Source organism: Equus przewalskii, chromosome 14 (assembly GCF_037783145.1).
Source record: "Equus przewalskii isolate Varuska chromosome 14, EquPr2, whole genome shotgun sequence".
NCBI lineage: Eukaryota > Metazoa > Chordata > Mammalia > Perissodactyla > Equidae > Equus > Equus przewalskii.
Genome location: NC_091844.1, coordinates 11190001 through 11214283, shown reverse-complemented (window position 1 = coordinate 11214283; position 24283 = coordinate 11190001). Strand labels below are relative to the sequence as shown.

At 41.2% G+C, this 24283-nt stretch overlaps 1 protein-coding gene across 30 annotated transcripts in view; it reads left to right on the top strand.

Annotated features, from left to right (window-relative positions):
* Positions 1 to 24283, top strand: part of VWA3B (von Willebrand factor A domain containing 3B) — a 201082-nt gene that overhangs the window by 8778 nt on the left and 168021 nt on the right. For 8 of the 30 annotated variants that reach the window (XM_070572067.1, XM_070572064.1, XM_070572066.1 and 5 more), the window contains exons 2-3: positions 2419 to 2528; positions 14626 to 14853. In XM_070572067.1, coding sequence (XP_070428168.1) covers positions 2486 to 2528; positions 14626 to 14853 — 271 coding nt within the window. In that variant the 5' untranslated portion in view covers positions 2419 to 2485. Of the gene's footprint in view, positions 1 to 2418; positions 2529 to 8797; positions 9372 to 14625; positions 14854 to 24283 lie in introns of those variants that run through there. The other 22 variants (XM_070572078.1, XM_070572076.1, XM_070572074.1 and 19 more) reach the window with 8 other exon arrangements.

Sequence of the window (24283 nt, the reverse complement as noted above, 5' to 3'; positions counted from 1 at the left end):
GCGTCCCACATCCCACAACTGGAAGGACCTGCAACTAAGATATACAACTGTGTACAGGGGGAAGATAGTGGCAACAGTTGTTAGCTCAGGTGCCAATCTTAAAAAAAAAAAAAGAGGAAGAGAAGTCTTTCAGTGTGGATTATCTAGTACAGGTAACTAATCAGCTTAATTAGTTTGATGACGTGGTTACCCTACCGAAATATCCTTTAAAAAAGGAAGCAACTGGATTTAGGTTCCTCTCATCTGTATTCATCTCACAAAGATGCACGGGGGACCTATTGCATGCCAGGCACTGTTCTAGGACCTGCAAATACACAGTGAACAAAATAGACCAAGGTCTCTGCTCTCCAGGGGCTTGCATCCTATAGGGGAGAGGCAGATAGTTTGCAAAGTTACCGCTGTTACAGAAGTTAGGCAGCGATGCGTGCCGGGAAGAAAAGTCAAGCAGGGAAGGTGGACAGAGAGTTAGGGGAGCAAGAGCGGGTGGTCTGTGGTTTTCAGTGCCCCGGTCAGAAGGGCCTCAGTGAGAAGGTGACGTTTGAGCAACGACTTAAAGGTGGTGAGAGCAAGTCATGTGACTATCTGGGGCAAAAACATTCCAGGAAGAGGAACGGTAAACACAAAGGCCTCTTTCCACTCAGGTTAAAATTCTACTTCCATTACCCAGTTTTAAAAGTCAAGACTGAGTTGGGGCGGGGGAGGATTTCAACTGGGCCCCTGAGCATGGCTGCCCATGGTGGTCACTTCTTCTCTTGCCCTCTGGACCAGCATCTCTGGGTAAGTCCAAGGGCATAAAGAGACCTAGCTATGGTGAAAGCAGATGGATTCTGAGCTGCTGGAGGGTGCTGTCCAGGGCAGCCCCAGCACAGTCGACTTTGTTCGGAGGCCCCTGCTGGCATCCACCCATTTTGTTGTCATCGACCCTCTTTCCATGGTTTGGGGCTTCCTATGGGCATCAACCCTTTAGTTTGTTTTCATTCCAACCTCTGGTCCAAAGCCAGGCTCCTTCCATGTCTGTTCCGTGTTTGTCCTGGCAGCTTGACAGGCACCCATAGGAAACCCCAGACTGATCAATCAACCCCCTTCTCCAAACTTCATTCTGTCTCTGAGCCCTTTTCCCCCACACCCTTCCAGGTGTTATTTCCCTGGGCTTTGCCTTCTAGGTCCGTACAGTCAGGGTTCTCTGAATCTACAAGCTTATTCACAATTTTCTCCCTCCTCCACAGCCATGCCCATTGTTCTGGGCCCAGAAGGAAGGCTCCTGCCTCCATCCCCTCCCAGAGTTCATCCAATTCCTTGCCTATGGATTCAAGCTCAGATATATGATGTCATTTTTGTTTGTGTGTGAGGAAGATTGGCCCTGAGCTAACATCTATGCCAATCGTCCTCTATTTTATGTGGGACGCTGCCACAGCATGGCTCGCTGAGCGGTGCTAGGTCTGCACTCGGGATCCAAACCTGCGAACCCCAGGTTGCTGAAGCACAAACCCAACTACTATGCCACCGGGCTGGCCCTGATATCATTTTGATTATAGTATTTGAGAATGGTAATTTCCCTCACTTACACATTTGTATCTTACAACACCCCAGGAGGTGTATGTTTTATGCTCCCTCTCAAACGAGGCTTGATATATGAGAAAAGTGATCAGAGAGTGTAATTAACTTGACCAAGGTCACACAGCTAGTAAGCATCTTGATTCAGTGCATAGGTCCATTCGTCCCTCGTCTCTGATTCCTATGCCCTTCACACTCTCTCCTTTTACACCTTAGATAGGATAGGTGGGGCCCAGGGACAGAAATTATTTTATATTTATCAGTTTTATGATGTTTGGCTTATAATAAGCCCCCAAACTGTAAGTTCTATTTAAAACGAAGGACCATGTTACTATAATAATCAGTTGTGCCGTTACTGAGACACCCATGTATATCTAAATAGATGAGGGAACAAAGAGGGACATGCCCCATATGCCAGGCACCGAATTTTATGTAGGCAATTAATGGATACATTTCAGTAAAAGGATACATAATTATTTTTTGCTTCTTTTATTTAAATGAATTTATTGGGGCTGGCCTGGTGGTACAGCCAGTTAAGTTCGCACGTTCCACTTCAGCAGCCTTGGGCTCACCGGTTTGGGATCCCGGGTGCGGACCTGGCACCACTTAGCGAGGCATGCTGTGGCAGGTGTCCCACATATAAAGTGGAAGAAGATGTGCACAGATGTTAGCTCAGGGCCAATCTTCCTCAGCAAAAAGAGGAGGATTGGCAGTGGATGTTAGCTCAGGGCTAATCTTCCTCAAAATAAATAAATAAATAAATAAATAAATAAATAAATAAATAAATTTATTCTTTCAGAGAATGGCTCTACGGGATTTCTTTTTCACATTAGTCATAATTTGCTCCTTGTCCTGTTCTTTCAGGAAACACAGTTGCTATCTTAAAGACTAAGGCTACAGCTTTGCAAGAGGTTAGAGCTTGGCATTCGTCATGGAGTGGGAAAAGTTCTCCACGGAGAGAAGAAGCCTACTGAGTATGTATTCTTTTAAAACCATCCTTTCAGTTAAAGAGGATTTCGAAAGACAAAAAGTGGCATTTCAATAATGACTTTCTGGGATCTTGCTTAAACTTTTACTGCAGTTAAAAATCGACAATCCTCCTTCCGCTATCCCTTAATGATTCGTTGTCAGGAGAAAGGACGAGTGTAAAGCTAAGCCCAAAGACCTGGGGTTTGGGGGAGGAGGTGGGCTCCCGGCTCCCTCCTGTGGAGAGCCCTGGGCCCAAGGAGCAGCGGGCTCAGCTGGCCCCATGGACGCCTTGGCCACAGTGCCATTCTCCAGCTCCTGCAGGGTGGGGAGTGGGGGGAAGAGGCCTCAAGTCAAGAAGAGGGTAGAGCCCTTTGTCCCCCACATTTCTGGGCTCCGCCATATGTGTGCCCGTCGGCCCATTCCCAGGTGGATGAGCACCGTACACCATGACCCAGAAGTTCCCGCTCAGCCCTCCCAACACCGCACAGGCTTCAGAGGACGCTGCACCCAGAGGCCTCCGATCCTCTGAGATTTTATTTATGCCCACGCTCTTCTTGAAAGGCACTGCCCTGCAGGTTAAGGCCCACCCCACACGCACCCACAAAAATGTTAAGACCAGAGCAGAATTATACCAGTCGAGAGCTGAAAGAGAGGGAGACAAACGACATCAAAAAGACACGCTATGTGAGCTTAAAGCGTAACAAAAACCAAAACCAAAAACTATCCGCAAACACAAGGCACACATGTCCATAGCGCTAAACTCCTGGAGAAGCTTGTAGGGTGTTTGAATCCAGACATGTGATAACACAATGTCTTTAATAGATACTTCTAGAACATACAGAGATAATCTTCAAATGAGCAACATTATATGAACGTTTTACAAAAGCCCTTGGTGTACAATATTATAAACCCTGTCTCTGTGACAGCATTTCTATTTGAGTAAGAAAATCTAAGCACAGGGTTCCCCCGGTTTCTGAAAGTAGGGCATTCCTAGGAAAACTTTCAAAGGCCGAAATGTCGTAAAGCGAAGAAGCAGTTACCATTAATTTATATGGGAAAAATTTTTGAGCATTGCCGACCCAAAAAATAACCTACCAAAATATCGAGATAAAGCCCAGATGCTACAGACACTGTTCCAAGCTCTGGCGTCTTGATGCGAGATGGTGAGTGCAGCTCCCCGGGAAGAAGCCCGGAGGCGCCGCTCCCGCCGCGAGGGTGCACTACCTCTATAATGCATTGCTTGCTGCAAGATGAACGCGGAACGCTATTTTTGCTTTTTGCCTTTTTTTTTTTTTGTGAAAGTGAAAAACTCCTTTGGATTTCCTTTGCTTAGCGAGAACAGTTACTAATGTAGGTCTTTCATAAGAGCAAAGCTGCGTAAAGTGAATTTTCGGACAGCAGGGCAAATCTGTATATAGTTTTAGATGACGCTGGACCATATGTGTGTGCGTGTGTGTCTTTTCTGGCTCTCTGTACATTCCACGTGCCCTTGCCCCCGCACTCCACCAGGCAGCCTGTTCTCGACTTCATTTCCTCAAGCGTGAAAAGCAGAGTGCCTGCAACTCTGGCTGCTGTTCTCCAAAGCCCAAATCTTGGCTTACAGGACAAAGAAAAATTCCCACCGCCCAGGGATTATTCCCCATGGTTCCCCATCTCCTTGTTATTATGTGGGGTCATGTGACTTGCTCTGGCCCATGGGCTATGAGTGGAAGCAAGCATATGAATGCATCAATGTGTGCGTGTGTGTATTTTAACATAAAATGCGCTACACTGCATGTATTTGTTCTGCAACATGATTTAAAAAATTCAGCAATATACCTTGGAGATCTTTTATATTATAACAAATAAACTTATTCTTTTAAACTGTTGCCATATCACAGACAGTATATACCATAATTTCAACCACTCCCTTGTTAATAGGCATTTAGACGATTTCCATTATTTTGCTATTATGAAAATACTTTTGTGTGTTCTCAAGGAAACCTAGAAGTGGAATTGCTTGGCAGAAAGATATATACTTTTACAAATTTTAAAATATTGCTTTAAAAAATATTCCATTGAATTCAAGGTACTGGCATTCTATGCAGGATTTTTATAATAAGATTAATCAATGAGAATGTTCTAATCTTCTATTGTTATGCTCTTTCTCTCTCTCCTCTCTCCTCTTCACTCCTGGGGAAGTGGGAGTATGGATCTAATTGGATCTGACTCTAGGAGGTTGATGGTGCCAAGTTCACGAGTTGGCACTGGTACGTAACTCGTGAAGTTATCCACCAGGTGTGGTTCTCTCTCTGGTACTTTGCTCTTTCTCCAAGAGGAAAAGAGGCAGCCGAATCAGAGCTCACCTCTTCCAGTGGGCAGACCCTCTTCCCTCTCTTCCTCCCACATGAGCAGCGCCACACCTTTGCCCCTCCGGGCTCAGCAAGGAGCTGGTAGAAAGACCTGAGCTTAGAAGGAGAGAAAGAGGCCCTAGACTTGTGCCCAAGTCCTGCACCCACACGGGGTTGCCAGGTCACCCGCACTGGGGTTGCAGGGACCTAGAATATGGAAGTGCCTTATCATCTGTTGCCATGGATGCACTCCTTTCCTCAGAACCGCCGGGAAGGATGACCGGCCAAGGCAAGATTCAGGCCCCTTCCTGAACACGATTTCCATGTGATGGAAATCTCATCCCAGGAGCATGGTTTTGGGCAGCTTTTGGTATAAGTATGTATTTTGAAGAGTGATTTTAAACTTCCAAGTGTTGGGGACTTTTTGTTTAGACAAAATGTTGTCATTCAGTTCTTCCTAATTTAGCTATGGGGATACGGTAGTAGACTAAAAGGCATCCAGCTAATTGAAAAGCAATGCCACATTGCAAGGGCGTTGGTTAACAGGAAGTGTGGGAGGGAGGGTCATTAGAAAATAGATCTGCTTTGTACCCTTTAAAACTGAAATATGTTCTCTTAAAAGCCCATTCAAATCCAGTGAGGTTTTCACCGGGGCGTTAACATTCAGATCTAAATGAACGCTGTACAACTGAGATGCCAGAAAATTTCTTCTGGAAAAAACTAAAGCCAACAATTGATCAACACAGCATATAATTAAGAGAGCAGGGTGTTGAAGGCAGGCTGCCTGGGGTCAAATTCTGGAGCCACCATTTACTAGCTGAGTGGCCTCGGAGAAGTTGCTTAATCTTATGTCTCAGTTTACTTATCTGTAAAATGGGGATAATCATGGTATTTCCTTCCTGGAACTTTTGTAAGGACTGAATGAAGTGGTATATTTAAAGTGCTAGAACTTGAAATTGTCTGGCATTCAGTAAATTCTAGCTATTCTTTTTAAATGCTGATTAACACTGAACACAGTAATTGTCAAGAGTAGAACTGTTGCGCCTAAAAGCTCTGTTCTTCATGAAAGACCTGAGATTGACAGCCACAGGCCTGCACTCACTCCCCAAATAATGAACAGTGACCTGAAGAACATCACAATATATGCAAATAGCCACTGAGAGTTTGCCTTCCCCACTCCCACCCCCTCTCTCAAGGCAGCCCTGATAGCCGAAACACCTGGACTCACAGTACCAACCAAGGTTCAGCAGGCATTGCTGCCTGATTTAATTGCTTCACTCTCACTTTCCCGCTTCCCCTTCCTTCCCCTTCAGTGTTAATTCCATCTCAGACTCTTTCTCACACATATATACATTTCCCTTGAATTAACATTCTTCTTTTCCTCTGGCTGCAGTTTTTGCGGTGGGCTTAGGAAAATTGCCTTTCCTCCTTTCATTTCATTTAGCATCTTCCCTCCACCCCTCCCCCCAAAGATTCTAATCATGATCATAAGCCCAAGTAGCACCGGTGCTCGACTTGTTTGAAGAAAAACCATTCAACTTGAAAAGTAAACAGCACAAAGGTCAAATAACAATGTGAGGGCTGTCACGAGGCAGTACAGGGCTGCCAAGAGTGTGGTAATGACAATTGAGGCTCTGAGTCTGGACAAGTGGAGAGAAACGATTGGGGCTGGAGTGTCCCTGAGAGGCTTTGTGAAGAGAGAGGAGCTTGAGCTGACCTTGAAGGACCTGGGGGGATGTGGCTTCCAAGTTGGGGCAAACCAGGTGAAGGGGATGGGCTGAGTAAAGGCATCTGGGTCAGAGGCAGAGACCAGGTTAGTCTCGCTGCTGGAGGGTTTGAGTTGTGGGCAAAGAGGTTGAAAGTATAATCTGGGCCCTGAGTGGTAAATTCAGGTTAGACATTAATTTAAGGATGGGAGTGATGTGATAAATGTCAATTACTGAGGTTGAGGGTAGGATATAAATGATCTGTAAAATGTAAACTCAAAACAAAGTTGTTAAAATTCAGTACAATGGTATATCACAACTGTGCTAAAGGTATTCTCACTCCAGACCCCTCGACAAACAAAAATAAGGTGAACCATCCCCTGGCTGGCTGAACTGAAGTCTGTATCAGCTATGCAACGCTTTAAAATAACCTAAACTTCAGCTCACTTATCTGTCTACAATTTAAGTAATTAATGTTTAACATTTTCATAGGAACTTATGCTTATAGGCACAAAAACATAATCGACAGAAGCATAGAGTCATCTGCAGTTACTTGCATATACGTGGCAAGTGTCCCAGGGATGGGAGAAGACACGGGGCGAAGGTGGGGACAGGAGTGCCTGGTGTGACTATGTGAGGCAGTGGGTTTGACTGTGTGGGTGCGGTGTGCTCTGTCTCACCCATGTCACCCTATAATATTGGTCTGGCAGGGTGTGGACAGCAGAGTTTAAGGTGGCATTGGCAAATGTAGGTGTGGCTGCCGTGCTACTTCCCTTCTGAACAGGATCTTTAGTACTCTGCACTGAGTTTTTGTTTTGGGTGGTACAGCTGTCAGGTGTCATTTGCAGCGCCAATGGTATACAATCTGATAACTCTACAGATGATGCGTGATCTGAGATCAAACCTTTCAGTACTTTCACAGTTATAAAGGCGTTTAAAAAGATGTAGGAGAGCCAGTCCTGCTGATCTAGTGGTTAAAGTTTGGGGTGCTCTGCTTCGGAAGCCAGAGTTTGGTTTGGGGGTGGTAGAGGCAGAAACACAGCATCATCTGTCGGTAGCCATGCTGTGGCAGTGGCTCAGGTAGAAGAACTAGAAGGACTTACAACTAGAATATATAACTATGTGCTGGGGCTTTGGGGGAGAGAACAAAAGAGGAAGATTGGCCACAGATGTTAGCTCAGGGTGAATCTTTCCCAGCAAAAAAAAAAAAAAAAAAAAGTAGGAAAAATAAACCCCTGTGGATGAATTAGACTTTTCTGTTGATGACAGAATTAGTCAGTTCTAATATTAACTGTTTTATTAGATCTTTGACTCAAAAACCTACAAATGATCTCACTTTTTGAGTTTTAAAATCTAAAAGAGTTTAATATCCCAATCTAGTAAAACAATACTTGCCTGTGGGATCTTTTATTAAGGGTTTAAAGATGTTCATAAGCACAATTTTATTCCCAAGTGACTGAAAACTCACAGGTATATATTTTCAGCTCTTTGCTTACCTGATAAGGTAAAAGTAAAACAAGGGTTAAAAATAAAGCAGAATGGAGAAAATAATGCCTATAGGAATACTCATATCTACTAGATGAGAGTATTTTTGGCAACTGCAGCCCCTGCTTCATAAATTGCAAATTTGTAAAACTGCTGCTCCCTGGGCCCGCGGTCTCAGGTCCTCCCTCGCTCCATGGCTGAGCTATCTACAGCCACCTGCCCCACCTCTTCAAGCTTCTTTCCCTCAACTGTAAAATGAAGACAACACCTCTTCGCAGCGTTTAGGTGAAAATGAAACAAAATCTCGCAGGGTAAGCGCTCCGCGCGCGGAAAAGTTAAGTACAGGAGTTAATTGTAACGTTTCCTTAAGCGCACCGGCTTCCTCCTCGCCTTCGGCGCCTTCCTCCACGTCCGCTCGCGCCCTCGCCCCTTACCCGGGCTTGTCTGTGTACTTATTTGTTCACTTAATTAGTTAATATTCACCACCGTCGTAAATTTTCCCTATGATGGCAGGCGCAGGAGACACTGCCCTCCGCCCTGTCCCCTGGCGTGGGGCCCTGGCTTCGCGTCCGAGGTGGCGGTCGTGGGTCCCTAGAGAATCCCGGTCACCTGCATTCCGCACCGCCCCGGGAACCGCCTCAGAGCCCCGCCCCCGGCCCCGGGCCCCGCCCCCCGTCCCCGGGCCCCGCCTCCGCAGGGCGCGCTCCGTGGGCGGGGCCAGCTCACGGAGCCGCGCCGTGATTGGCCGTGTCCGAGCAACCGCGGCGACGCCGTGGTCAACAGGCCGCGCGGCTGGCTCTTGGGTCACAGAGAAATCGAACGGCTGGGATCCTTCGCGCCAAGCGCGGACCCTTCGCCCGCGGGAATCGCTGCCTTGTCAGCCGGCGGCATGCGTACCTCGCCCGTCCTCCCGGGTCACACGGCCCCCGGAGGATGGGCGGGTGGCTGCTGAAATAGGAACCGCCTCGTTTTTCATCTGACGTTGTCTAGTAAGTGTGGGATGCGATCCCTTCCACGCCAGAACGTCGGAGGTGCTGAGGTTTCCGACAGGCTGCGTAGGGAAATCTTGGAGTTTACACAGTTTCTGAGCTGGACTACCCCCCACCTACAGATGTGGGAACAGGCCCAGGAAGCTCAGCGACTTGCCTGGACTCACTTAACAGTTTGGTACAAGGGTCAGGCCAAGAAACGAGGTACCCCGCCCTCCTACTGCACAGCTCTTACCTACCTCGCCCCCAGCCGCTCTGGTGGAGGACCAGCTTTCCTAGTTTCTGTCTTACCACGGGCCAACAGTAACAAGAAGGTGAAGTCCACTTGGGCTTTCGAGGTAATACAAGAACCAGGAGAAATTTATTTTTAAGAAGTAATGGTAATGTGAATAGTCTAAAACTGAAAGCTCTCTGCTCGGATTAAAGCTTTCTACAACTTTCTGTCCCAGAATGTCCTCTGGCTCTCCCCCATTCCTCCACACAAACGTGCTTTTCACAATCACATCATTAACAGGAGCCCCCATTTTCTTTTGCTTTTTTAAAAAATAAGGACATAAAACTTAAGGAGGTTTAGCTTCCACCTGGTGGAGTTTTCCCTTCATCTTCTTGGGGGCTCTTTGTTTCTCCTCAGCAATGACCTTCCCCCTAAAGCGCCCCGATTATTCTTAGCCTTTCTTTTCCTGGCCCTATTTTCTCAACCGTGGGACAGTCCATTTCAGTCTCCCTGCCTCTGCCCACATTATTTGAGCAGATGATCACAGCCTAGCCTTGCTCCTCAAAGGCAGAAGAATAAAGAGGAAGGAGATTAAGGGTTTCTGGGGGACAGTTGTGGCAGGATACCCACGGGGCTTCATCCCAGCTTCCTTTCTTTCTGGTGCAACCATAATTCAAAACTTACATAAATCACAAGATATGCCCACCTAGCCCAGGCTTCTTTTTCAGTAACTAACAAGGATGTGGGAAGTTTTGGGTGTTGATCATAAAGCAGGTAGAAGTACACCAAATGTTTAAGCTGAATTTAATGGACTCTATGTCGTGCACTGTGTCTCAACCTCTGACCATATAGGACCTGCTCTCTTAAGCCGTGAGGACTTCCACAAGGTGCTCACCTCAGGACAATCACGGGCGTCTCTTGGCTGCCCCCTATAGGCAGACTCCAGCAGCACGGGCTGGCTGTACACGGAGCCCCTAGTTTCCTTGGTTGGGGCCTTTGGACACGTGCCAGCTTAACCTTTCTATTTTTCCCCAGAACTCTGCCTACTTGCCCCTGCCTTCAGCTTAGACTTTCATTTCCTTTTGTTTCTCCTCCATTTATACTTCTCTTTCTATTCAAGAAATCCCTTCCTATTTCCCCAGACTTTGGCTCTTGGGATAGCTTTTAAAACTTAGGGCAATGCTCAACTGGGATTTGTTGTTTCTTACTTTTGGATTCTTCTGTTCTCCAACTTGTAATAACCTCAGATGAAGAAACTCTGAATTATAATAGTGATAATAATAACATAGTAATATCCAGAAAATAATGTCTCTGTTAAAGAGACAGCTCTTTCCTGATCTTACCCTTGTTAGAACTACAAGTCTTTGCGTTGTTTGAAAAATCAGGATTCTCAGTAATTCTGAGTGATCAATTTAATTCAACTGAACACCCATACAAAGTGCCTGCTGTCTATAAGGCACAGTGCTGAGGACGTTCACGTACTTCGTCTCTGTAGTCACTGAACCTTTTTTCAGTCTAGAGAGGACGGACCTGAAGTGCCCAAGGCCATATTGGTGAAGTGTCAAAGCAAAACTGGGCGGGGGTCTGGAGAGGCTTAAAGGAGGAGGCAGGGTTTGAAATGGGCCCTGATGGCTAGGATTCCTTGAGGGCCCTTGGAGGTGGGAAAGCAGGTGTGCTGTGTGCGGAGGGGTCACTTTGTAGGGTCCCTTGGCAGCGTGGTTCCAGCAGGCTTCCTTGCTCTGGCAAAGCAGCTCTTATTCCACTTGAGCAGGACCATCCCTTCTGTTGAGATGCCCTTTCTCTCTTTCCTTCCTTGTTTTCTCTGGATAAGCTCCATTTTCTAGTTGCTGTCATTTCCAACAATAAGGGTATTCTCAGGCTAAGACACCCTGAGTCAAGATCTGAATCAGAGTGACTCATGCAGGCTCTCAGATTCCATAGAGCCAACCAGACTTTTTTATGTTTAATATGTTAAGTCGTGTGCGTGCAGAAGGGGCTAGGGTGTGTGCCTTAGCTGGAGGATTCAGTTGCCTTTTGTTTGGAATCAAGAACGTGTCCATTTGGCTTAAAAACAAAAGCTATGATTCTTTTGACTTTCTTTAACGTTCCAAAATCCAGTTTAGGAGCCTTATTAGGACAGTTTATGTAGCTTAGCTCCCTCTAGTAAGAACATAGGAGGTGACTGAGTGTGTTTCAGGAGAGAGAAAGATTAACTGGAAATGGTGAAATAGTCAAAAATCTTTATTCTGAGCTTCCTTTTCTTGTTTCTATAGGAACCATGGGTCCAATTTAAAAGTCTTTCAGCTGGCAGTCTTTGTTGAACAGATCTCAGAAAGAAAGTTGAAGATATTAGTCTGCCCTTCTTGTTGTTGTCATGCTCTGTGATTCTAACGGAGGAGGACCCCAAACATCATAGCTCGATAGGACTGGGGCCTCGGGGGTGAAAAGGGACTTGGAGTAAAAGCGGGCGTATGAAACAAAGCACGATTACTAAAGGACAGTGACTTTTAAGTAACTTATTTGTACATAGCTCTTTCCAATATATCAAGTGCTTATCTATGCAGAATTCACGCATCAGCATGTGTGTTCCTTGCAGTAACCCTGGGGGTCAAGGTGCACAGGTCGTGTCCCTGTTCTAGAGAACAGGAATCACTTGTCTAAGAAGGGGCCTACACAGAGTTTTCGTTCCAAACTTTCCCACTCCTACATGATGCTCAACAAGTACTATGGTAACATTCTCATCAAATTAAACTCTTGTAGAAAGAAGACAAGATCTTCACAGTATGAGTTTGTGTACCTTTGGAGTTCAACATATATGGACAACACAAATTCACATAAACCGTAAAATGGAAATCATTGTCTTTGAAAATGATGAGCCAGGAAGCTTATTGAGCCCGACCTCTGAGAATAAAGTGTCTGTGTCTTCATAGTGAAGACCCAAGAGAGCTAACAGGAAGCAGTCCCGCTGGAATGCAGTCCATCTGTCGGCTTGTAGCATAGGGCCCAGCTGCAGGAGCTCAGTCATAGCCGTAGCAGGGTGGTCAAGAAACGGCGTTGACTCCTGCTTCTGCCGCTTACTGCCTGTGGGTCCTGAACAACCTCTTTAAATTCTTGAAGCTTCTGATTCCTCAGCTGTAAGTGGGGTGTTAGCAGCGTGTAACTGGTATGGTTATGAAGAATGTATGAGATAGTGCATAGAGAAAGCTCAGCCAGTGCCTGGCCTGCAAATGGAAGCCCCTGCTGTTGTTCCTATTATACTAAAGGCCACAGAACATTGCTCTAGAGCCGATGACCTGGCTTCGAATCTCAGTTACACCCCCACCAGCTGTGAGATCGTGGGCAAGTCAGTTAACCACTCTCTGTGCTGGTTTCCTTATCTGTAAAATGGAAATAGTAGTACTGCCTACCTCATAAGGTTATTACAGGGATTCAATATATACTATGCAGAATAGACATAAAGTTAATTGTTTGCTAATAATAATGTTTCTAACTATTCACAAAACCTCCCTAGCTTGGGTCCAGCTGATTTCTGTGTTGAATTTTTATGTCGTAACACTCAGACTTTTAGGAAATACGGAGTTGAAAATGGGAAAAGAGGATATTTCCATTGTTGAAAAGTTTCGCAGTCCAGGGAACACTTTTCTGTGCATTGCACGTTCTGCACGCAGGGGTAAGCAGAGTTTTCTACTCTTTCTCCAAGTTACCAGCCCTGCCTGACGTCGCGGTGAGTGGGTTAAGATTGCATTACTTTGGCCACTCCTTTCCTCTTGTGTCACTGGCTATTTCTAGGTGGGTCTAGATAAATTTAATAGCCAGCCCTGGTGGTCTAGTGGTTAAGATTTGACACTCTCACCACTGCAGCCTGAGTTCCTTTCCCAGTCAGGGAACCACACCACCCATCTGTCGATTGTCATACTGTGTGCTATGCCATCAGTATTTCAAATATCAGCAGGGTCACCTATGGTGGAAATGGTTCAGCAGAGCTTCTAGACTAAGACAGACTAGGAAGAAGGACTTGGCCACCTACTTCCAAAAAAATTGGCCATGAAAACTCTATGCATAGCCACAGAGCATTGTCTGATATAGCACTGGAAGGGGAGAGGATGGCGCAGGAAGGCCAGGCAGGGTTCTGCTCTGCCGTACCCAGGGTCACTGGGAGTTGGGATGGACACCATGGCACCAATAAGCAGCTAAGTTTAATATGTTGCATGTTGCCTTGAGTCCAGTTGGTCCTAGAACAGGTACCCAGAACATTTAAGTCCAACTTTAAAGTCCCAGAGAATAAAACATTCGAGTAAAGCATTCAGAAGGTGCGTCCGTGTATTCCAGCTGGGCTGAGCTGCAGTCTGGTTCCCACCCTGTCACTGGCCCTCAGTTAGCCATTCCACCTGCAGAACAGCTGTCTCCTTTCAGGGTTTTGTCTTCTTTATCCTCTTTGGAAGCAAAAGGTCAGATGTGATTATAATTGGAATACTGATGTGTAATGAAGGTTCAGGAGTGGTTGTTTATTTTCCAAAAGGGAAGACTTTTGTATTTTTCTGATTATAAAAGTAAATCCTATTTTAGAAATGTTTAAATGATGCAAAAATTTAAACAACATAGAAAAGGCAAAAACCACATACATTCTCACCATACAGAGAAAATACTGTAAACCTGTTGACATATATACTTCTAGGCCTTTTTCTGTGTGTATACTGGTATGTACATATAACTAATTTTAATATATATGCGTCTATAAAAACACTAGAAAAAGTGCACCAAAATGTTAGCAGTAGTTATCTCAGTGTGATATTAGTGAAGTTTATTATTGCAGTTGCCTCTTTTCCTGATGAAACATGAGTGTACTAGAAAAGGAAAGTTACTTCATGTTTTTCTCATGGCTTTTCCTGATAATAATCGCCTGTGTTTTCCCATTTACCCTTAGCTCTGTCAGAGACCCTTCACTGCTTCCATAGATCCATCCTACCAGAGGTCACAGATCACACAAAATCTACAGGCTCCAGGTCAGGGGGTCTGCAGGAGAACTCAGAGGAAAGTACAGACAGTAGGAGTGAGAAAACAGAGAGCCTGAATACAGATTTCAGTCCCCTTGGGGAATTCCCAGAACTATTTCAAAGGAATTTGGCATCAACCAAAATTCCCAGGATATCAAGAGACAGTGGAAGGGAAAAAATATGTGTTGAATTTTATGGATATCTTGTAGCATTATATGTAGATACCTTCTTTGCCAACAAATATACATCTATATTATAACTTTTAACTAATACATAGAATTCCACTTCAAAGATTTACTGTAATTTATATTAAACCAATCCTCTATTGATGTTAGATTGTTTCCCAGTTTTTGGGAAGTCTGAGTTTGACAATTGCCCTTACAGGAGGTCCCTGTGAATTAAATTCTGGTTCAGAGATGGAGACGTCTGGCTCATCTTCTACCATCTCTGAGCAGCAGCTGTGGAGTCAAGAGGGACTGAGCAATGCCACAACAGACTTGGCTGAGCAGAGCCTCATCTCATCCGAGGAATGGCTTCAACTGCATGGGCTTAAGAGCAACAAATTGACCTTGAAACAGATTTTGTCACAGATTGGATTCCCACACTGTGAAGGTATAGTACTTGATGAGGATTATTTTAGGCTGGTTGCTTTTAAAAACTGCAGATGGGGGGCTGGCCCCGTGGCCGAGTGGTTAAGTTCGCGCGCTCCGCTGCAGGTGGCCCAGTGTTTCGTCGGTTCGAATCCTGGGCGCGGACATGGCACTGCTCATCAGACCACGCTGAGGCAGCGTCCCACATGCCACAACTAGAGGAACCCACAACGAAGAATACACAACTATGTACCGGGGGGCTTTGGGGAGAAAAAGGAAAAAATAAAATCTTTAAAAAAAAAAAAAAAAAAACTGCAGATGGGAAGGAGGCTCTGAGGAGTGGAATTTGCTTGCCATTTGTTGGGAGACATTTACATTTATAAGGGAGATCTCCATTGGTAGGGGCGTCTCCTTCTCTGCACCCTGAAGAAGGGGGGATGGCCTTATCTCTAGAAACTCTTAATGGGGATGGCAAGGACTTAAGCCTGCATAATAATCTTACTCTTGTCTACTGTACTTGTCTGGTAACCTCATATAACTGACTCGCCCCACCACCAACATCCTCCTTTGTCTTTAGCTGAAGATGATATTTAAGGTGGTGGCTTCAGCCATTTACTTAATCTGATCTGATTCTTATCTAAAGTTGTAGGACCACCCAATAACCAGACCCCACCTGCACTGATACCATTTTAACAACTTTTTTTTACATATTCTTTCCTTTGTCTTGTAAAGAGATAACTCATATGAGATATGCAGAGATAACATACCTATACCTTAAATTTAGTCCTACCCGCAATCCATGTTTGCAGCTCTTACTGCCCATGGGTCCTGTCCCCATGCCTGAAGCTCTTTACTACCCATGGGTCCTGTCTCCATGCTATTCCATACTATTTTCTGAATAAAAGAGCACTACTGCCAGACCTTGAGAGTCCAAGAAATCTTTCTTTTGACTCCTCGACTCACTGAGCCCGCATCAGTACTCACAAAGCAACACTGGCTGGAAACCCAACCAGCATGCTGCCCTATAGCTTTTGGGGAGGCTGCATTGGTTCTGAAAGCCCCTCAAAAACCACAGGTCTCTGAGCTTGTTTTAATCCAACATCCTTATCAGTAAAAAATATTTGTTCACAGACCCCTAACATGTGTATATTATATAGAAGTACAATGGTCAATCCACACATTAAATATTATTAATGCTTAATTTCATTCTTTCTTCTTCATTTTTTTTTTGAGGAAGATTGGCCCCGAGCTAACATCTGTGCCCATCTTCCTCTATTTTATATGTGGGATGCCTGCCACAGTGTGGCTTGATAAGTGGTGCAAAGGACCATGTGCAGGATCCCAAACTGCGAACTGCCAGAGCAGAGAGTGTGAACTTAACTGCTGCACCACCAGGCTGGCCCCTTTTCTTTCTTCTTTTAAAGATGAAATAAAAGATAAATAGAAGTTATTTGTATTTATCATACCCCAGCAGATGTCTTGCTCATTCCCTGGGATGTGCAACCCCTTTTTGGAGGCTATTCATTAAGACAATAGCTGTGTGTGGTTTCTGGGAGAACATGCTATTTTCCTGTTGTGGCCTGCCTTATGGTCCACTTTTTTCTAAATGCATTGGTTAGAATGTTGGTTCTCAACTCCCAGTAGTCCTGCCCTCCCACAGGGAGTATGGAACTGTGTGAGGGTGTGGGTATTTCTTTGGTTTTTTGGATGACATATTGACTTGGGTTGTCACTGAAATATAGGGCCTGGGGACCAGGGGTGCTGAGTGTCTCGCAGGGTGTGCAGGAGCCCACCCAGCAGAGTGTCCTGTCCAACATGTCAGTAACACCCCAACTGAGGAGCACTTCTTCAGTCAGGGCAGTTTCCAATACTAGGATTTCACTCAGTAATTCTGAATTGGCCGATTAATTAGCCAATTAAACAAATATTTATTGAAGAGCCGTTGATACCATGTTTTTCAGATTTTTCCACCAGTTTCCTTGTGAGCTTTCTTCCATAATAATAATAAGGTAATAAGGAAAGTCTAGGGGATGTGGTTGTTATAGACTGATCCAGAGGCCCATCCTGATGGCAAGGCCTTGCTCTTCAGGGCCCAGGCTATGCTTTCTTATTTATCCTTCCACAAGAGCAGCCCTGACCATCTAAATACTTTTTGAGTAGGGGTCTGCCAAAATCAGGAGTCTATAGAATTTCTATATAAGGAAACAGACTGAAAGCAGTTTTCTCTCTTATTTCAAATAATTATAATCCAGTCATAAATATTAGCAAAAATAGCAATTCTTTATATTTTGTTAAAGATTATTTCCGTCTAAGATCATGATGGATATTGCTCTGTACTTTTAATGTCCTTGTCAGGTTTTGGCGTCAGGATTGTGCTGGCCTCGTAAAATGATTTGGAAGTGTTCCCTCCTCCTCTGTGTTCTGATGGTGTTTGTACACAGTTGGTACTATTTCTTCTTTAAATGTTTGATAGAGCTCCCCAGTGAAACTTATCAGAGCCTGGAGTTTTGTTTATAGGAAAAGTTTGATAAGAAATTCAATTTCTGGGATAGACATAGAGCTATTCAGATTTTTGTTTCATCATGCCAGTTTAGGAAAGTTGTTTTTCAAGGAATTTGTTTATTTCATCAGTGTTTTCTAATATATTAGCAAAACATTGTTCATATTATTGCCTTAACATTTTTTTAATGCCTGTAGAATCTGTAGTGATGTCCCCTCTTTCATTCCTCACGTTGATAATTTGTGTTTTTGCTCACTTTTTTCTTAATAAGACTTGTTGGGGTATATCATAACTCTCTTCAAAGAACCAAATTTGGGTTTGTTGATTTTTTTCTATTCTTTGTTTTCTATTTCGTTCATATCTGCTTTGATATTTACTATTGATTTCCTTCTACTTACTTTGAGTTTAATTTGCATTTCTTTTCCTAGCTTTTAAGGTGGAAACTTAGATAATTGATTTTAAGCCTTTCTTCTCTTCTAATATAGTCATTTAAAAATTATAAGTATTCCTCTAAGCAATGCTTTTAGCTGAAGCCCACAGATCTTGATAGTGTTTTCATTATTATTGAGTTCAAAGTATTTTCTTTTTTCTCTTGTGACCTTTTCTTTGATTCATGGTTTTAAGAGACATGCTGTTTAATTTCCAAATATTTTAGGACTTTTAAAGATATCTTGTTTTTGTTGGGTTTCTAATTTAGTTTTATTGAGATCAGAGAACATAAGATTTTAGTCTTTTGAAATTTAGTGAGATTTGTTTTATGGCCCAGCGTATATCTTGGCAGACATTTCATACACACTTGAAAAGAATGTGTATTCTGCAGTTGCTAGGTAATATTTATAAAAGTTAATTAGGCCCAGATGATTGATAGTGTTGTGGAGATGTTCTGTATCGTTAGTGATTTTTTGTCTATTATCCATTTCTCCCTTTAGTTCTGTCAGTTTTGTCCATGTTGTTTGAAGCTCTAAATGCACACACATTTAGAATTGTCATTATCTTTCTGATGAATTGAAAAATTTTAATAATTTTGAAATGTCCATCTTTATCTCAGATGGGTAGTCCTTGTTTAGACATTTACTGTGTCTGAAATCAGTACAACCACTGAAGCTTTCTCATGCTTAATTTTTACATGGCATACACATTTACAGTCTTTTACTTTCAAACTATCTGTAGTCTCCATATTTAAAGAGTGCCTCTTTAGCCCACCCTCATAATCTGGTCTTGTAATTGTAGTGTTTGGTTCTCTACATTTAATGTAATAATTGATATGGTTATATTTAGGTAAACCATTTATTGTTTGTTTTCTATTTGGCTCATTTTTTTTCTTTCCCCTCTGTTTCTCCTTTCCTGCCTTCTTTTGGGCAAATTGAATATTTTTTAGTATTTCATTTAATTCCATTTTTCTTTTTCCAATTAGATGTCAATAGGCTTTTTAGGTACACCTTTTTGCGTTATATTTTCAGCAGTTGCTCTAGTGACTATGTCCTTAACTTGTCACAGTGTGATAAAAGTTAGCTTTGTACTAATTCATGTAAAATGTAAGAATCTTGCAACAGTATAGCTCCATTTACCCCCTACCCCCTCCTTGGTGTTATTGTTTTAATATATTTTATTTTTACGTACATCATAAATCTCACAATCCAGTGTTATAATTATTGTTTTAGGAAGCCATTTGTCTTTTAAGAAACTGAGTAGAAAAAAATAGCATTCTAAAATCCACATATTTACTATTTATAATATCCTTCCCTCCCATAAGAATCGAGGTTCCATCTGGTGTTCTTTCCTAAAGTATTTCTTTTAAGCATTTCTTGTAGTGCGGGTCTGATGGTGACAGCCTATCTCAGTTTTTGTTTATCTGATATTGTCTTTAGTTTACTTTCTCTGTTCTTGGATCATTGATTCATTGATTGATACTTTTTATTCCAAAATAATGATAGATTCATAGGAAGTTGCAAAGATTGTGTAGACAGATCCCAAGTACTCTTCACCCAATTTCTCCCAATGGTTACATCTTGTAAAATTGTAGTATGATGTCAAATCCAGGAATTTGACATTGATACACTGTGTGTGAATAATTTTGTGTAATTTTATCACTGTGTAGATTCGAGTAACCACAGCCACAGTCAGGGTATAGAACTATTTATCGCCACAAGGATCTCCCTTGTGTTACACCTTTATAGTCATACAGACAACCTACCTCCCCAACATCCTTAACTCCTGGCAACCCCCAGTCTGTTTTCCATCATTTAGAGAAGGTTTATATAAATGCAATCATATAGAATGTGACCTTTTGAGATTGGCATTTTTTCACTTGGTATTATTTCCTTGAAGTTCATCCAAGTTGTTGCATGTATCAATAGTTTGTTTCTTTTTATTGCAGTGTAGTATTCCATGGTATAGATGTACCACAGTTTGTTTACCTGCTTACCCGTTAAAAGACGTTTGGGTAGTTTCCAGTTTTGGGCTATTACAAATAAATCTGCTGTCAACAATTGTTTATAGGTTTTTGTGTGAACATAAGTTTCATTTCTTTGGGATAAATGACCAGGAATGTAATTGCTAGGTGGTATGTTAAGTGTATATTTACTTTTTTGTTTTGTTTTATTTTATTTTGTTTTAAGAAACTGCCAGACTGTTTTCCAGCGTGTCTCTACTACTCACATCAGTAATGTATGTGACATAGTTTTTCCACATCACACCAGCATTTGGTATGGTCACCAGTTAATAATTTTAGCTGTTATGATAGTTGTATAGTGATATTTCAACGTGGTTTTAACCTGTATTTCCCTAATGTCTAGTTTTGTGGAACATCTTTTTATGTGCTTATTTGCTGTATATCATCTTTGGCAAAATCAATGTTTCTTCATATGTATTTTGATCATTTTCTAATTAGATTGTTTTTTTAATATTGAGTTTTGAGTATTCATTATATATTCTAGATGAGTCCTTTGTCACATATGTGGTTTGCAGATATATTCTCTTAGTCTGTGGCTTGTCTTTTTATCCTCTTAACAGAGTTTCTCAGAGCAAAAGTTTTAAATTTTGATGAAGTCCAATTTATTGACTTTTTACCTGGCTGGATCTTGCTGGGTCTCAAAGATTTTCTCTTATTTTTTTTCCTAAAATTTTCGTAGTTTTGTGTCTTACATTTAGCCTGTGATAATTTTGAGTTAGTTTCTATATATTTCATTTTTTGACTATGGATATTCAGTTACTCCAGCACCTTTTATTTAAAAGACTACGCTTCCTCTTTTGAATTGCTTTTGCATCTTTGCTAAAAATTAGTTGACTTTTCTTCCACAGGGCCATTTCTGGGTTCTCTGTTTTGTTCTCTTCATCTGTGTGTCTGTCTCTCTACCAATACCACACAGTCTTAATTACTATAACTATATAATGTCTTGAAATTGGGTAGACTGATTCCTCTTACTTTATTCTTTTTCAAAATTATTTTAACTACTCTAGTTTCTTTGCATTTCCATACAAATTTTAGAATAAGCATGTCTATGTCTATAAAAATATTGCTGGGATTGTGATAGGAAATGTATTAAACCTGTATATCAATTTAAGGAGATTGACGTCTTTACTATTTTGAGGCTTCCAGTCCATGAATATGGAATAGCTTTCCATTTATTTGCTTCTTTGATTTCCTCCATCAGCTGTCCTGTAATTTTCAGTATACAAGTCTTGCACATGTTTTGTTAGATTTACGCTAAATGTTTCATTGTTCTGAGCAATTATAAATGATATTGTATTTTAAATTTTGGTTTCCACATGTTCATTGCTAGTGTATGGTAATATGGTTGATTTTTTTTAAATGTTGACTTTCTATCTTGTGACCTTACTGAACTCACTTATTAATTCTAAGAGTTTGTTGTTGTTATTGATTCCTTGGGATTTCTGGGTAGACCATGATGTCATCTGCAAATAGGGAAAGTTTTCATTCTTCCTTTCTGATCTGTATGCCTAGTATTTCCTTGTTTTGTCTTGTGTTGGCTCGAACTTCCAGTGCTATGTTGAATAGCAGTGGTGAGAGTAGACGTCCTTATCTCATTTCAGATCTCGGGGGAAAGTTTTCAGTCTTTCTTTGTTAAGTATGTTAGCTGTAGATTTTTTAAGATTTTTTAAAAAATCAAATTGAGGAAGGTCCCTTTTGTTCCTAGTTTTCTGAAAGTTTTTTTTTTTTTTTTTATCATGAATAGGTATTGAATTTTGTCAAATACTTTTTCTGTGTCAATTGAAAAGATCATGTGATTTTTCTTCCCTAGCCTGTTAATTTGGTTGATTATATTGATTGATTTTTGAGTATTAAACCAGCTTTGTATCCTGGAATAAATATCACTTGGTCATGTTGTATAATTGTTTTTATTATATATTGCTGAATTCTACTTGCTAATATTGTGTTAAGGATTTTTGCATCTGTATTCATGAAGGATATTGGTCTGTAGTTTTCCCTTTTTTTATACTGCCTTTGTCTGGTTTTGGTATCAGGGTAATACTGGCTTCATAGAATGAGTTAAGAAGTGTTCCCTCATCTTCTATTTTCTGGAAAATATTGTGTAGAATGTTAATTCTTCTTAATATATTTGGTAGAATTTTCCAGATAACCTATCCAGGCCTAGGAATTTCTTTTTCAAGAAGTTTTTAATTAGAAATTAATTTTCTTAATAGGTATAGGGCTATTCAAATTATTTTTCATATTGAGTGAGTTGTGGTAGTTTGTGTTTTTTGAGGAATTGATTTATTTCATCTAAGTTGTCTCATTTATGTGTATAAAGTTGTTTGTAGTATTCCATTATTCGTTTTGATGTCTGCAAGGTCTTTAGTGATATTCTCTGTTTCATTCCTGATATCAGTAATTCATATCTTCTCTCTTTTTATCTTTGTCAGTCTTGCTAGGGGTTAGTCAGTTTTATTGATCTTATTAATTTAAGACACTTTTTTTAAATTGATTTTCTCTACTGTTTTCCTGTGTTCAATTTCATTGATTCCTGCTTTGATCTTTATTGTTTATTTCCTTGTGCTTGCTTTGGATTTGTTTTGCTCTTCTTTCAGATGAGAGCTTAGATTATTAATTTGAGACTTCTCATTTCTTCTTATGTTAAGCATTTAATGCTATAAATTTCCCTCTTGGCTCTCCTTGAGCTGTGTCCCTTAAATTTTTATATGTTGTATTATAATTTTAATTTGATTTAAAGTATTTTTTATTTCTGTTGAGACTTCCTCTTAACTCATGGATTTTTAGAAGCATATTATTTAGTTTTCAAGAGTTCGGAGATTTTTCCTTTTATCTTTCTGTTATTGATTTCTAGTTTATTTCCATTGTGGACAGAGAACATACTCTGTTTGGTTTTAGTTCTTTTAAATTTTTTGAGGTTTGTTTTATAGTCATGGATATGGTTTGTCTTGGTATATATTCTGTGGGCACTTGAAATGTGCAAATGAGTAAATGTGAAATGTGTATATGTGAAAGAATGTGTATTCCTCTCTTGTTGTGGAGAGTTTTCTATAAATGTCAATGAGTTCTTGTTTGTTGATGGTGTTGTTGAGTATCCTTGCTGATTTTCTGTCTAGTTATTCTATAAATTGAGAGAGTGGTATTGAAATCTCCAACTATAATTGTGGATTTGTCTATTTCTCCTTTCAGTTCCATCAGTGTTTGCTTCACATATTTGCAGCTCTGTTGTTTGCTGCATATGCATTTAGGATTGCTATGTGTTCCTGGTGGAGTGACACTTTTATAATTATATAATGTCCTGCTCTGTCCCTAGTAATATTCTTTGTTCTGTAGTTTACGCTTCTGAGATTAATATGGTCAATCCTGCTTTCTTTTTGTTAATACTTAGATGACTATCTTTTTTCATCCTTTTACTTTTAACATATACATCATTATATTTGAAGCAAGTTTCTTGTAGACATTCTATTATTGGGTCATTTTTTAATCCTCTTTGCCAGTCTCTGTCTTTTAGTTGTTGTATTTATAGCATTCACATTTAATGTAATTTTTGATATGTTAGAGCTTGTCTGCCATTTTACTTTTTGTTTTCTGTTTTTTTCTATTTTCCATTTATTATTTCTTTCCTATCTTTGGATTACTTAAACATTTTTTAGGATTCTGTTTTTGTCTATAGTATTTTTGAGTGTATCTCTTCATGCAACTTTTTTAGTGGTTGTGCTAGGTATTACAGCACAAATATATAACTTATCAAAGTCTACTTGTGTCAACATTTTACCAGTTTGAATAAAGAGTGGAAACTTTATTTTGCTTATGTCCCATTACTCTCTCCATTTATATGTTATTTTCTCTTCATACATTGAGAATCACATTAGGCTGTGCTATAATTTTTTTTTTTTTGAGGAAGATTAGCTCTGAGCTAACATTTGCCACCAATCCTCCTCTTTTTGCTGAGGAAGATTGGCCCTGAGCTAACATCTGTGCCCATCTTCTATTTTTTATATGTGGGACACCTGCAACAGCATGGCTTGATAAGTCATGTCTAAGTCCATACCAGGGATCCAAACTGGTGAACCCCAGGCTGCCAAAGTGGAGCATGTGAACTTAACTGCTGTGCCACCAGGCCAGCCCCCAAGGTTGTGCTATAATTTTTCATTCAACCATCAAACATAATTTAGGAAACTCAAGAAGAGAAAGAAAGTTTATTGTATTTACCCATACTTATGCTTACCATGTTCTTCTTTCTTGGTGTTTCAAGGTTTCTTATTTTATCATTTTCTTTCTGTTTATAGCACTTTTTAAAATTCATTCTTTAAGAGTACCTCTGCTGGCAACAAATTCTTTTAGGTTTCTTTGTCTAACAATGTCTTTATTTATCCTTCATTTCTGAAAAATAATTTCACCAGATAATAAGATTTAGGGTTGACAGTTATTTTCTTTTAGCACTTAAAAAACATTGTGCCACTTCCTTCTGGCTTCCATGATTTCTGATGAGAAAACCAC